This window comes from Syngnathus leptorhynchus, chromosome 11, assembly GCF_054491065.1.
Source record: "Syngnathus leptorhynchus isolate UIUO chromosome 11, UIUO_Slep, whole genome shotgun sequence".
NCBI lineage: Eukaryota > Metazoa > Chordata > Actinopteri > Syngnathiformes > Syngnathidae > Syngnathus > Syngnathus leptorhynchus.
This window is the reverse complement of record NC_141205.1, coordinates 9,335,843-9,350,720: the sequence shown is the minus strand read 5'-3', so window position 1 is coordinate 9,350,720 and position 14,878 is coordinate 9,335,843. Positions and strand designations below refer to the sequence as shown.

At 42.3% G+C, this 14,878-nt stretch overlaps 1 protein-coding gene across 1 annotated transcript; it reads right to left on the bottom strand.

Moving 5' to 3' along the window:
* Positions 1-3,365: 3,365 nt before the first annotated feature.
* On the bottom strand, positions 3,366-14,614 carry slc6a11b (solute carrier family 6 member 11b). The gene is made up of 14 exons (XM_085925183.1): positions 14,404-14,614; positions 13,725-13,859; positions 13,501-13,641; positions 13,339-13,420; positions 11,613-11,745; positions 9,851-9,985; positions 7,629-7,732; positions 7,423-7,547; positions 6,704-6,816; positions 6,264-6,401; positions 4,567-4,669; positions 4,227-4,327; positions 3,843-4,013; positions 3,366-3,509 (listed from the first exon to the last, which is right to left on the bottom strand). Exons 1-14 carry the CDS (start codon positions 14,612-14,614, stop codon positions 3,366-3,368), a joined length of 1,836 nt encoding a protein of 611 aa, XP_085781309.1.
* Positions 14,615-14,878: the final 264 nt, after the last annotated feature.

Sequence of the window (14,878 nt, the reverse complement as noted above, 5' to 3'; positions counted from 1 at the left end):
TGCAGCTTGACAATTTTTATGCCTGGAAATCTGGACCGAAAAAAACAACAACATTTGTTCTTGAGCAGACTGCATCTGTTAAGACAACACATGCAAAACGCAACCAAAATTACAGTGAAGCTGTTTGTAAAAAATCTACAATTTGCTGCCCCCTGCTGAGAAATAAAGGAACACCATGGCCTCACACTGGCACAAGATGAAAAGGGGAAGAAAAAAAATCCCATTCCTTCCGGTTCCATTCCCCCCCTCGCTTCTCTTCCATAATAACCATTACGCGTTAAGCATGGAATGGCGATTGGGTTCGGTGTACTCGTGCCATTTGCCGTCCACACATGCGCCTTGTACAAATTTTGCAGTCATCTCTGAGCGAGGCCGACTTTTTGGCCGCGGCGCATCATGTGCTTCTTCTAGCTTGGCTCCGTCCCCGCAAGCTCCACTGTGAGTCAACTAATCTGCCTCGCTGTCATTTTCATTCTCTCTTTTTTTGGCAGATTTGCTCGCTCATGTCTTTCCTCATCTGTCTCACTGCACCTGCATCCGTCCTGAAAATCCGCCCTGAAAAGTTCTTTAATCGTGGAACTGGCCTAGATCAGTGGTTCTCAAAACTCTCCGGAAAAGATACTCGGTATAAAATTGTTTGAATGTTAACATCGAAATTGAAAAAAATCAAATGTTTCATTTCAATTGACTTAATATTCTGATGTGAAAAAAACAAAAGACCAATAGTGCACTCCCTTCAGAATATTTATTCTTAAAAATGAGTAAGCAGACAGTTTGTGTGTCCCGTGAACACCAAAATGTGTGTCGAACTTTACAGAACACTGTTTTTTTTCTCCATTATAGTCCTATATTGACAAAGAGCTTTTTGAGCTGCATATCAAAAGTACCTTTTAATCAACAGTGCTTTCATCTGGAGATACACAGCACGTTTCCTAAAAAGTGAAGAATTGGACATGGATGTAGTCAGTGTTAAATGACGTACGTGGCTAATACATGTGAATGAGAAGGGAGGTGGGGTGGATGAAGAAGAAGAACATCACAGCTTGGGCAGGAGGGGCCTCCACTACGTTATGAAATAATAAAAAAAAAACACTTCCATCCATTTGCCTTCATCACATACGTTATCCCACACTAAGTCTCACACGATTTGTTCGTTTTTTTTTTGCCTCCTCCTGGAGAAACTGCAGTTCCATCCCCTTCCATGATTGCATTTCCATCAAGCACAGAAGGACAGAGAAATGAGCAAGCAGGGAAATAAGTGAGCATCAGAGGGTGAATGAGCACTGATTGGGCGATGCTGGGATTGAGTAACAATGAGGCCAGCTCATTTGCCTGAAATGTATGAACTGAGTTGACATTATCATTATTTATGTGTATGACATACTTTTTTTGTGCTGTGACTTTTTTTTTCATGTAAAATGTGTCTAAAATCGGTTGGAAACGACTGACCGAGACTATGGACGGGGATTGCAAGCCAATGCCAAAGGATGCTATCAATTCAAGGTCAAATTTTTTGTCAGATAAAAAAGTGGGATATTTTTTTCCACTCGAAAAGGAGATCCGCTCGACCTGGCAATGTGTAACATTGTAACATGTATCCTAGACAACCATGCCAAAAGATTGCCGCATCTGCTGAGTGTGTTGACTTTTTTACTGTTGTTGAACTAACCAAGCATTTAGCAGCAAAAGTAGCCCAACCAGCGGCCACCATGCAGCAGTCACGCATGGAAAAGGTTTCATATTTAGTTTTGACTCTGTTACAGCTATTTTAGTGAGGGGTCTGGTGTGGAAAAGGGTTAGAAATGAGAAAGTGGTAGGTAAGCGCGTTGCGACGTTGATGTGATGTGTGACATGTCCTCCTTTCAAGACGGCGTGGGGAATGAGAGTGCAAAGGCGGAAGCATATCTGTCTGTCAGTCACTCTGGGTGAAAGGCTCAGCATAATTGCCGTGAAATGACACACATGCGGATGTAGAGGAGGGCAGAGAAAAAGAAAGAGAGGTGTTTTGTTCTTTTTTTCCCCCCTTCTTCTTAAGGCTCGGCCTGCCGGTCGCTCACGGCTATGTGAAGATTTTCCAAGGCTTTAAACCAATTTTGATTTACCCATCTGTGTCAGTGTGAAGCTCACATAAGCCTCAGAGAACCCAATACAGCCCAACAATCAATACCCCCAGCACTGTCCAATCAGATCACGTGATTTTTTTGTTGTTGTCTTTTGCTGTTGTTCCTATGCAACATCAACAAATTTGTTGCGGTCCGACAACCGTAAAAGTCTGTTCGTCTAATATCCAGTCAAAACTTGATCACATAATGAACATTATTAGCATATTTAAACTGAACTGTTTATCCTAAAATAAATCTTTTCGGCACATATTAATTTTTATTTTGTCATATTTTATTAAGGTTAGCCACCAGAAAACCCAACTGATGCTTTTGAATCAAACCAAGTCATCTGATCCACGCAATAATTTTTTTCATCTATGAAATTGTGTTTCGTATACAAACGTGTGAACAAAATCATGCATTTGTCTTGTTGGAGATGTTTTGGTTATTGTGCCTCATTCAAAAAAGTTTTGACTAGAAATTAGACAACATTAAAATAAGATTTTAGCATTATACAGTGGCATGTCTTCATAAGAGATTTCTTTTACTGCTTTCGGTGCCCTCCTATGGTCTCTAAGTACTCTAAGACACGTGGCAGTATTCTCTATCGCACACCACATGGATCCAAAGCTGCTACATTTGAGACATTTGGGCACAAGATGTGTACTCTGTCAGCACCCCTACCCGATCTACCCTAACCAATCTGCTTGCCTACCCTATTTGCACCCCTATCCGATCTGCTTGCCTACCCGAGCTGCTTGCGTACCCGATCTGCTTGCCTACCCAATTTGCACCCCTACCCGATCTGCTTGCCTACCCGATTTGCACCCCTACCCGATTTGCCCTACATTATTTGCTTACCTACCCAATTTGCAGCCCTACCTGATCTGCTCTACCCGATTTGCACCCCTACCCGATCTGCCCTACCTGTTCTGCTTGCCTACCTGAATTGTCTACAACAAGGCACAGACACTAACGTGGCCAGCTAATGGCAATATAAACGTACGTCATCAAAATAATTTTTTAACTACTAAACCGTTAGCAAAGAAAGCATCTGCTTTAGTGACAAGGTTAAAAGAACCCAACAAATGTGTTATCAAAGTTTGTGCAAAACAAAAGCAGATTATCTGGTGATTCATTTTTCTTTTTTTACAAAACCAAAACAAGCCTTTGATTTGTTTCATATTTATGAAATGACAGCTGACTTGTGCTGTCATTTTGTTGTTGTTGAAGAGTTGGACTTAATTTAGGCCAGAAAGTCAGTTAGAAGTGTGTTTCCTTCTCTGAGACGGTAGAAATTTTCCCGTCAGCCTTAAGCATGGCGTCATTGGCGGCATACGGACTGAGAGCGGCAAGGTTCCCACGCATTTTCAGGTCCGGGCTGGGCGTCGTCAACTTCTTCATTCTCTGCAGAGGAGTGGAGAGCGAGGTGAGCACTCTACTTGTACAAGGTCATTCAGGGGTTGCGTGAGATTGTGTAAAGGCCTTCTGGATTCTATTTGTTAATTTTTTTTATTTCATTTGTTTGTGTGTTTGACAGTTTGAAAGCACCGTACTGCCACTCACAGGACTGGAGTGGAATACCAATCGCAAAATGATAGTTCTTCTGATTCAAAATCGACACTGTCTAAAATATAAAATATAGTGTCACCCAAAAGCCATGCAATTCTTTAGTGAATTTGGCCCTTAGTGTGCAGTACCTTGTACTGAAGGTCTGCGTGCAGATGACCATATCTTTACCTCAGAGAAGGTTCCAGGAGTCTTCCAGATCATCCAGATAATCCCCAGAGGGATACACACCATGGAGGACATGGCCATGAACCAGCCGATGCCGTTGCCCCAGTCGGGATAGACGTACACGTTGTTGTACTTGAGCGGTTTGTATTTGATCAAGAAGAACAGGAAAATACCCTGGAGCGCAAACGATAAAACACTCTTTTGTAGTGTTCTAGTGTAGAACACAATACACAGTGTCCTCAATTAATATGGAGACCTCACCTAAGTTAACGTACAGTAGGGTAAAATTGCAATTAAGGAAAGACAGGAATTATCATCTACAAATTTGGATTGATTAATGAAGAAAAGGCTCATCTGAATAATCGTGTGTTTGTTTGGTGGACTCACAGCACAGATGCCTGGGGTCAAGATCATCCAGCACCATTTGATGAAGAAGACAGGCCTGTAGCCAATCATGTCCTCAATGTTTCGGTAGAATCTGTCGCTGCCTGAAAAACATATATATCGGCCACTTATTTATTTTCTCCTATGGCTTCAAATAGGTGATATGACTGATCTGTGATGACACTGCATTCAAGCACTTCTCTGCGTTATGCTCATCTCCAGCAGATGGCGGAGTTGCCACTGCCCTATTTTTCTTCAGTTTTGTCTCTGCATGTGAATGATGAGCCCACAGGCCTGGACACTGTTACTGAGATCAAGTAAGAAGTCTTGAGTCGTGTCTTACCATACACCCATCCGATACATATGGACTCAAAGATGGCCACAAAAAGCAAACACATGCCACTGGCGGCGTAGGAGTCAAACAGCTGGAAGACGTACATCCCTCCCTGTGAGGAGACAAAGCAGCTATCAGATGCAAATTCACTTCCATTTAATGTTTTTATGATGACCATATCTGATAAGAACCTTTCAGTTCCAGGAGGTATAGTAAAGGTTCCTGGAACTTTAAGAAACCAGGCATAGACTGTACAATACGTTCCCATGAGCCGTTTGCAACAATCTGATTGGATATTTTGTGCCATTCTTTGTATAATCTTGTCTTTCATCTTGCAGCAAAAATCCAATGTATTAGAACTGATAAGACGGAGAAAAATAACAGCTTCCCCCGCATCAAAGGAGGTGAACTTTTGATTTGTTTAAATCCGTTGAGAAATGGAGATTTTTGTGGGAATACTTTCTTCATTACTGCAAAAGTGGCGTTTTTAGTTTTATTCGTGAAGAGCAGTGATTGCAAACACATTTTGTTTCGACACTTTCAGTCCCTCTCAAGATCCACATATCTACCATCATACGTTACGATATTCTTCTCTGCACACTAGTAGAAGGTCTTACGGTACTAGTGGAGTTTCACCTAAAACAACTCCACTAAAAGGACACTCATGAATAGAATCCCAGAGCAGGGTTACATCAGAGGTCTGACCTGCTTGTTCATAAACAGAAAATCTCAGCACGGTCAATACTCAATGGCTTCCCGCGGGACCTTTCAAATACACCACACTACCATGTTTATCGTCTTTAATCCATGAGGGCCATTTTGCGGCAGTTAAAAGTGGCAGATGTGTAAAAGTCGCCATAAATATTGGACATGTTAACGTACTGTCACTTTGGATGTGAAAGATTGATGACCAACTTAAAAAAAAATCATTGGAAATTACAGCTGGAGAGTGGGAATAAAACCTGTCACGTATATAACGTCAACATGGTACATTTGGTTATGTGCTGACATTTTACGGCACTTATGAGCCCTGTAGACAATAGAATGGTTCAAGAGTGGATGGATGGATGGATGGATGGATGGATGGATGGATGGATGGATGGATGGATGGATGGATGGATGGATGGATGGATGGATGGATGGATGGTTGGATGGATGGATGGATGGATGGATGGATGGATGGATGGATGGATGGATGGATGGATGGATGGATGGATGGATGGATGGACACCAGTGCTTATAGAAAGAGAAGCTTTTAGTGGGTGATATAAGCAACGATTATTGTCATAAAAGCACAGTAGGGAGAGATGGCCTTAAAAGCATGCTGCAGCAGACACACTATACATTCACTGAATATGACAGCAGTATATTGAAAATCTACTTCAACACAAGTCAAAGTGACAGCTCACATTGTATGATACAATCAGACAGTATCACAAAAATGTTTTGTACCTGCTGGCTTTCATCTGGTGGAGATGACGATGACAGTGATGATGACAATGATGATGATGTATCATGGACGTGAAAATAATTGAATTCTATTGAGCAGTAGAAACAGGTCAATAGAAATGGGATATACTACATTGCTCACAATAGTGCCTGAAGATACGTATGACTTGATTTTCCGAATTCAACTTAACAAGAAAAATTACACTTGAATCGTAAGGCACCACAGTTTTCACAATACTTGAGAGTAAAAGTCTCACCTCTGTACACATGATAAGTCCTATGAGGAAAGATACGATAGACATGCCGAGAATCAGCAGTTCTCTGCGGTAGCCTCTCCTGAATGTCTCTGGGTACATGTCCACCACAGCTGTCACCAAGCTTTCCACGCACACAAACTGAGAAATGACACAAAGAGGTGTGGGTCATATCAGTGGGAATGTTTTTACTATATCCCAGCCGTCTTATTGCATTATTTCTGAGTTTGCAGAAATTATACATTGGTGGGGAGCAAAAAGTCAATATTGCGTGTCACAAAAAAACTCTTATAGCATATTTCGGGGTGGGGGGCAGTGCACCGGTGCACCCCCCCCCCCCCCCCCCCACCTCCCCTAGCTCCGCCAGTAGCAGTAATATTGGATGTTAAAAGAAGAGAGGTTCATCTCCTGATGAGGTGTATATTGTCTCTGGGCTTGTTCACCTGACTGTCCAGTCCGAGAAAGATGAGCATCATGAAGAAGAGACAGGCCCAAAGTGGAGACAGCGGCATCATGGTCACAGCTTTTGGGTATGCAATGAAGGCAAGACCAGGACCTGAAAACAGACACTGATGTCACAATATTGTCGTGACGGTTGAAGTCTGGTATTTATATATGGTCCCCTTAATGGTTCATGCTTAAAGAAAATTATTTCTTTTTGGATGCTTCCATGTTTACAGAGTATCTCACTTTCTCACTTTTTATCCATCAATGGAAAACAGACACATTAATCACTCAGCTGGAGAAATTGTGATACATTACGCCGCTGTGTTTGTTGCACCACAGCAGCTATAAATGATCCAAAACACAAACGCGGGAGACTGATGATGTTTCTGCATATGCTGTTTTCAAAGCAACACTAACTGGTTCAAAATAAGATGCAGCAGACAGCCATGTCTGTCCACTGTGGGTGGAGCATCAAAGATAATCTTTTAGCTGTGCTCTGAGACAAGAATTTTAAATCTCTCACGCTGTCATTCTCTCTAAATCATTCATACCAATGTGAATAAATCATCAAGTTGTGGTCTGAGAGGTTGTGCGAGTGTGAAGTTACATAACGTGCCTTCACATTATGATGGACGAAGGAACGCCATCTTATAGTAAGTGATTTTAATACGCCCACATCCCTAACTGGGTTCTGCGATTTCTTTTCCACACTCACCAGATTCTGCCACGGCCTCAATGGGAACATTTTGTTCGTAGGCCATGAATCCCAGCACGGAGAAAATAGCAAAACCTGCTACAAAACTAGTGCCGCTGTTCAGACAGCACAGCATGATGCAGTCCCTGAGGAGCAAGTCAGGAAGTGATTACACTCCCAATTGTCATGACAAATTCAAAATAGGACAAAATTCAACACATTCTTACCTGTAGCAGTTATTGTTGTAGGCGTTATAGCTACCAAGAGCAGTAAGGCAGCCTAAGCAGATAGCGTAGGAGAAGAAGATCTGTGTTCCAGCATCCACCCATACCTGGAAATGATGCAGCTTATATCAATTACGAGGATGACAAAAATTGAAATTGATAGTCTATTGAGCTCATGCCAGTGCTAATTGAATTTTTGTGATTTAATTAATTGCAATATGCTCAGTAAATTATATTTTATTGAGAAAATATATGCTTTGAAAAAATATGCTGCATATTTAGTTAAAAAAGATTCAATTCTACCACTGAAATAAAATTCGTAATCATTTGGTTCAGTTTTTCGTGTTTTCTGAAAAAAAAAAGAAAAAATTATTTAGCTCTATATTTTAGAAAGGGGTCATCAGCCCTATGAGATAAATTAGAAGCAAAATGGATATTAGGTAAGGTGCGTTATGAAACAGTTTGAAGTTGCAGCACAGGACCTCCGAACCCGCAGGCTTAGCATGGGGTTGCTAGCAAATTCAAACCGAATGCAGCACGGCTATTTGAAAACTTCCTCACATCACCATTCAACCACTAATCTCATTTCACCGCCACAAAACAATTCACAAACACACAATCTTCACTCCCTCCTGTGAGTAACCACGGTAACTTCCGTGACCCCACAAACACAGGCCTGTTCCTGTGGAAGAACGGGCCTTTCTTTCCTAATGTTCATTAATGTTCCCTTTAGTTTGCCCTGGGCTGATGGCCGCACAGCGTAGGGAAACCTTAACGGCCCAGCCCCCTAGAGAATCTCTTGTTGATGTTGTCCCTAATTTGATCGGCTTGTGTTTGCAAGTATTGCGTCTTGAAAACATGTCCACCATGTAAAAACTGAAGCTCAGTAGGTCTACTAGTGCTATGACTAGTTTTGCTGTTTACAACTGCTGGATCCAATCCCAAACACATATGAATATATATTATTGTTGATCTACAGCAAAGGGTGTCAAACTCAAGGCTCGGGGGACAGATACAGCCCGTCACATCATTTTATGTGGCCTGCAAAGATACTTCACTCTTAAAAACAAAGACGTCGATAGCAATTTTTATTACCATTTATCTTTTTAAAATATTTGAACAGGTTTTACTAGTCTCGGATTTCAAAGCTCTCCGAAGGAAACTATACAACAAACTATACAACAAAAATGAGTTTGACACGCCTGAATTACAGTACGTATAATGCCTAAGGTGTTTGCGCTTTCAGATCTGAAAATATAATCTAGATCTACACAAATATAGTGTTTATGAAGTAAATCATGTAACAAAATGTTGAGTGTATTGCACATTAATACATAGCGATGGCTTCACAATGCTCAATTGAAGCTCATTTTCTGTTCCCATTTGCCGGGTTTGATACAAGACACCTGCCTTGCCGACATCTGACAGACACAAGTCAATCTCATTCAATGCAGCTCGAAGCAATTACTTCATGAAATGAGATTTTTGAACAAGTGACAGTTCATTTAAGAAAGTTCAAACTAGGGCAATGTGGGAATTTTATTGAAATGTAATGTAGTGAAGTCTGCAATTCACATTGGTTACTGTTAGATGTAGCAAGATTGGGACCGTGTGACAGAAAGAACTATTGTGCGAATACTCAAACTAGTTTCAATAGATTGATCAAGGGGCAAGTCAAGGCATAACTGTCTGATCTTGGAATATTACATAATGGGAATCTGATTAGGTTCTTGGTGGTGAACACAAGCAAACTACCATCGTAGTAGTTTGGGATGAGAGATGTACACAACAGTAAGCTACTTCAAGAAACACTAAGCATGGGCGAGGGCAAGGAAACATTTTTTAGGTAGCAATTGGGGGAAAGTCTGAAAAGTCAGGAAAGGACAAGTGAGTGATGGACAGCACTTGGAGGGTAAAGACATGGAGCTGAGCTAACACACGCACACACATTACACACAGCCTTGAAGTGAACACTGAACAGAGCCCTGATTGTCCTCCAGGGAAGTCAATTTAACATCAGAGTCAGAAGTAATGTCTTCCTCTCTCAACAGTGTCAACCTCCTTAACTGCTTCTGTTGCCCCTACCCCTCTCCAAACACACACACACACACACACACACACACACACACACACACACACACAAACACGGAGTTTAAGTAATCATCTAAGAATTCATATCCAGCTCCAAATGAACTAAGAAAAGGGTGCATCTGTCTCCAACGTACCTGAGGATCGGACAGACGAGAGATATCTGGATAGAGGTAAAACTTGATGCCGTCATACGCTCCGGGCAGCGTTACTCCTCTGATCAGTAGAATCAGCAACATAAAGTAAGGAAATGTGGCCGTCACATACACAACCTGGAAGTACAAACAAACACAAGCAGCACTGAATTTTTGCCTAGATTACAAAAAACCCCGAACAGAAAATCAATAGTAACCACTTGGCCGTAACTGGCATTTACCCACTATCAACAATAATAATAATAACGATAATAATAATAATAAACTGTCTCTTTTGTACCATATTTTCTCACTGTAAATTGCATTTTTTATACGGTGTGGCTGGTGCATTTTTTTCTTCCTGCAATATTTTTTGACTTATATGCATATACAAATGCAGAACCTAAACATACTACAGTTCATCGTGTTCATCACTGCCGAAAACTTCCCAAAGGATAGCTGAAGAGCATTTTGAGCTTAACATCTCCAGAATCCACTTGAAAAAAAAAGGCCGGCGTGGGCAACATATATCGCCTGGCTTTCTGGAACTCAGTCAACGGTCACCAATTGAGGGCAGAATGGAACAGAACAGAGCCGGCCGGGCCAGGAGAGTGAAAAGAAAGCAAGGGCTCCCTTGGCTCGGTCTCTTAAACAGGAGGAGCCCGGAGGAGTGATGCTGGCAGTGTGGGAAAATGTGCTTCAAAGAGATGCACAACAAGCGGACAAATACACAACTTCATTCACAACGTAGAAGTACATACACACACAAACTAAAGATTAACATACACTATATGGAATTGATCCTTATGCTGCATTGGCTCTAAATATAGCAAGATGCTAAATTCCGGGCTGAGCATGTTATGCAAACATTTGTAAAGAAAAAAAAAAGTCGCATTTTATGATGCTAAAGACTTATTAAGGCCACACAATTTAAGATGTGCTAATCCCAACATGTACGACAGGAAAAGTGTGAGAAAACCCGTCTCCTGCCATGCGGCCTGCTTCTTTCAGATTGACAAATACAACGATTACACATCGTAAGCCTCTCATTCCCCTTTTCTCCACTTTTGGGGTGACAAAAAGGGCAATATTCACTCCCTGTGTGAACTTTGACGCTGCCTACACCTCACCATGAGTAAACATTTAAGCCGGTGCAAATTCACGGGTCAATCCTGCCCCCGCCACGCCGTAAATCTTACCGGGAGGGCTTAAATGTGAGAATGGCTTGCAAACACAGTCACAAAGCAAACAGCTTAGCGGTGTCGTGGCTGAATGGGCCCGTTGGGTCTCTGGAGAAGAAAGTGAGGGAGGGAGAGGCCGAGGAAATACTCTGCATGCTCATCATGAACGCTCGCTCCTCTTTCCCTTCAGTGAATACAGGAATCAATCTTGGACCGGCTGCTAAAGCCCCCAGCCATGAAGGAGCATTCTCCTCTCTTTACTTCACAGACGGACAAAAGACACTTTAGGGGCAAATCAGCAGTGCCACCTCGTTGTTTTGTTTTCCCTCTATCATGTAGAATGCGAGTCCATTCATTTCCCCCCCCTCCTCACACACCTCTTTTTTATTCTGTGTTTTGCCATTCTTGCAAGCCTTTTCCACATTCTACCTCCATCTACCGACTTATTCTGGACCACTGGGCCTCTGAGAGTTCTCCCAAAGGATTGTTGGGTGTGCTTATGACCCTGCTCAAGGCAGCTCTGGCGGTGGAAATTAAAGGTGGATTCAGCAGTGGTGAAAAGTAGTCATAAGAAGAAATCTCACCTTGCCAGTGGACTTGGGTCCCTTCCAGATGCAGAAGTAGCAGATAAACCAGGCCAGTGCCAGGCACATGGCCAGCTCCCAGCGCATCCCCCCCATGTGCTCAATACCATCAGATATCTTCAGGACTCTCCGTCTGTATGGACCCAGACAAAAACTGACAACTGGCAGCTCACCAATAAGAGGAATTCACTGTCTGCATGAAGAGTACAAAAAACATCTTTGCCAGCCTTTTTTACTTCTATCTTTTGCAGCTACTCATAAATATAAGTAATATAAGGAAAAAATACTTGATCATTTATTAGAATTACGCAGCATGACATTCTGCTGAGAATCAATTGGCATTTTTCACTCAGAAAAGGAATGATTATTGTCAACTTGCCATGGGTATTTTATGTGCTATTTTGAAATTGGGCGAAATGGGGTGAGGACTCTCATGTGTTATCGACTTTCTGCCAGAAACTCAAATTGAGACCGAGAAGCCTTCATTATGAAAAAAATAAACCATTCTACTGCAACAGATGAGTTATTCTCCTGAAAATTTCCAAGTTTTTCTCCGGGTAGTAATCCAGAATTACTTGGCACTTTGCAAGCCTACACATTGGAAAGAAGTTGTTCTTCCATGGCCACAGCGCATCCCCGTGGTCCTGCATGTGTCATAGTCAAGGTGACCCAGTCAACAAGTGTGCCACCGTAGGTCATTTGCGGCAGCGAACCAACCCCGTGCTTCCTGTTTGTCAAAGCATTTCCAGGCAACGGCATTGATGGAGGATGCGAGGCGGCAGAGCGAAACGCCGTTTGCCAAATCTTGGCCAGCGAGTTCACCCCCGAGGTGCCATTGAGGCAGCCATTGATCATGGTGACATGTTCTTGGTGGCAGGCCACAGGCTAAGTCCAACTCGGCTACCATGTCCTGGTCAGCCACAAGGGCTACCTTGGAACACTACAACCGATCTGGATTGCATTTGAGTACTCTAACAAGTGCTTTTAGACAGATTCATCGCGTAGCATTTGTCTTCAGATAGACTTGTACGCATTATGCTAGCTAGCTAGTTAGCTATACCAAAGGACGGTCTTTTGAAAGCTCTAGTTCAGGGAATCAAAAGCCGGTTTTTTGTGATCCTGTATGACAGTAATTCTGTTTAACTGGTCTTTGTGTTGGTCCTTGAAATAAATAATTTAAAAATGTATCAATGTATTCTTTTGCAGCGCTTCGTTTCAAGACATTTGTGAAAATGGTGTCACCGTTAATGATGCCGTTGTCATGTCTCATGCATGTGGGACATTTTTCTTCACAAAATCACCTCAAAGGGCCTTTTCTTTCTGCCTATACTCTGACGAATTATTGGGTAAAAATTGCACAGTTATGTTGTAACAACAGGGACTGGCAATGAGAATGGAAGTGCAGTCAGCATTGCCCGCTGACAAAGGCCGATCTGCTGCCATGCTTGTGACTCCAACTGGGAGACAGCTGGCCTAGTGGACCCTATTGACAAATATGAAAAGAGCTGACTAATTATTTTGGGCAGGGGAGTTGAGGAGATCACTGAAACCATCTGAGGCTGTGTTAAGATTTTACACATGAAGCTATTTGGGTCAGGAGATGATTGCTTCAAAGGAAATGGCTGTAGTGTGATTGGGTGAAAACTGGGTGAAAACTGTTTCATTCACATTTGATATCCAGAGATCTCTAAAGAATACTGAAAGTGGGGAAAAATACTGTACTCACTCCCAGAATTCAATAACAGGAGAGGTTGCGTTGGCGCTAGTAATGTTGGTGGCATTTTCTCCATAGTAGTCGACACAGTTCTCTGTGGAGACACATTGCCTTCATTGGCTTGTTGAAGAAGAACAAACATAAAACGGGATCAAAGATGCTCCGCTCTCCCACCAGTATTCCAGTAGTGGCCACAACTAGCCCATGGGAGCTCAGTGGTGAAACAGTTGAAGAGGTAGAAGATAGCCCAGGCGAGGATGACTACATAGTAGACGTTTAGGTGAGCTTCAATCACCTGGGTTGCATAGCCAATGCCTGAAATCACATAAAAACATGTTTTGTAAAATTACACGTGGATGACGATAAAAACCTTTGAGAGAGCAGAAGGAATTTCTTACCCTCAAACAGGGGGCAGACTTTTCTCCAGCATGTGATTCCTCCTTCGCTGGTGAACTGACCAAGGGCGGTCTCCAGGAAAAACACGGGGATACCGCAGCATATGAAGAAGATAACGTATGGAACGAAGAAGGCACCTTGACACATATGAGAGATTTTTTTAAAAAAGATTTTGGCTGAAGAATAGAGGTCTGACTTTTTTTAAGCAAACTTTTTAAATCTCAATAGAATCAATAAAGTTGGAGATGATTAAAAAGTACAAAACCACTCATGACAAGTCATTGTACATATAAATACGTGCATTCCACATCATCTGAACCTATCTTTCAAAGTTGCTATGACCTGTCTGAGTTTCTTCAATCCTACATGAAACTGTATTTATTTTATGTTGAGACAAAGTTTTTTAACACAGTCCTCAATCACCCACTGATGGGGACACAGGTAAAACCCAGAACCTTCGGGTTGGGAAATGACCAATTTAGACAAGGCGCTCCATTGAGTCCAAATGGAGTGGACAGCCCAACTCACTGAGTCCAAAGAAGAACCTGATGTCAGCAGACTCCACAAACATGTTTTTTCAATCCCACTATACAAATTGATCATTTATTGTCCTCACGGTTGATTGTAGTCAAAGTTCTCATCTTTCTGCTCAATGAATTTCAGTGAGGTCAACATTCTTACCTCCTCCATTCTTGTAGCAGAGGTAAGGAAACCTCCAGACGTTGCCCAGCCCGATAATTTCTCCCGCCACAGACAGGACAAACTCCATCTTGTTGTTCCATTGGCCTCTCTCGTAGTACTCCCTGTTGTCCAGGCTGGAGCTGGAGTCATCCGTGTCCCTGCCATCCTCCGGTTTACCGTTTATAACCGGCCCGCTCTTCTCGGCTGTCATGTCGCTGCCGCTTTGCGCAGAATCTCCAGCGGGCAAAATGAAGAACGTTCACTTAAAATGCAGCGGCACGGCCCTCCGCCCTGAATAAAACAGGAACAGTGGGGAAGTGGAGCGTGGGATTTCATTAACAATTCATTTCCATTTTGCTTATGAACCAATAGAATAAAAAGGAGATCACAAAATTGAAATCATCATGCTAGGATGGTGGGACAAAAAAGTTCAAATGTACCAAGTGAAGTACTTACCAAGTTGACTCCCAAAATG

Coding starts and splice junctions, on each gene's coding strand:
- slc6a11b (XM_085925183.1), bottom strand. CDS start 14,614: ATGACAGCCGAGAAGAGCGGGCCGGTTATAAACGGTAAACCGGAGGAT. Junction 13,642..13,724: donor AGTCTGCCCCCTGTTTGAGG/GTAAGAAATTCC, acceptor ATGTGATTTCAG/GCATTGGCTATGCAACCCAG. Junction 13,421..13,500: donor TGGCCACTACTGGAATACTG/GTGGGAGAGCGG, acceptor GTGTCTCCACAG/AGAACTGTGTCGACTACTAT.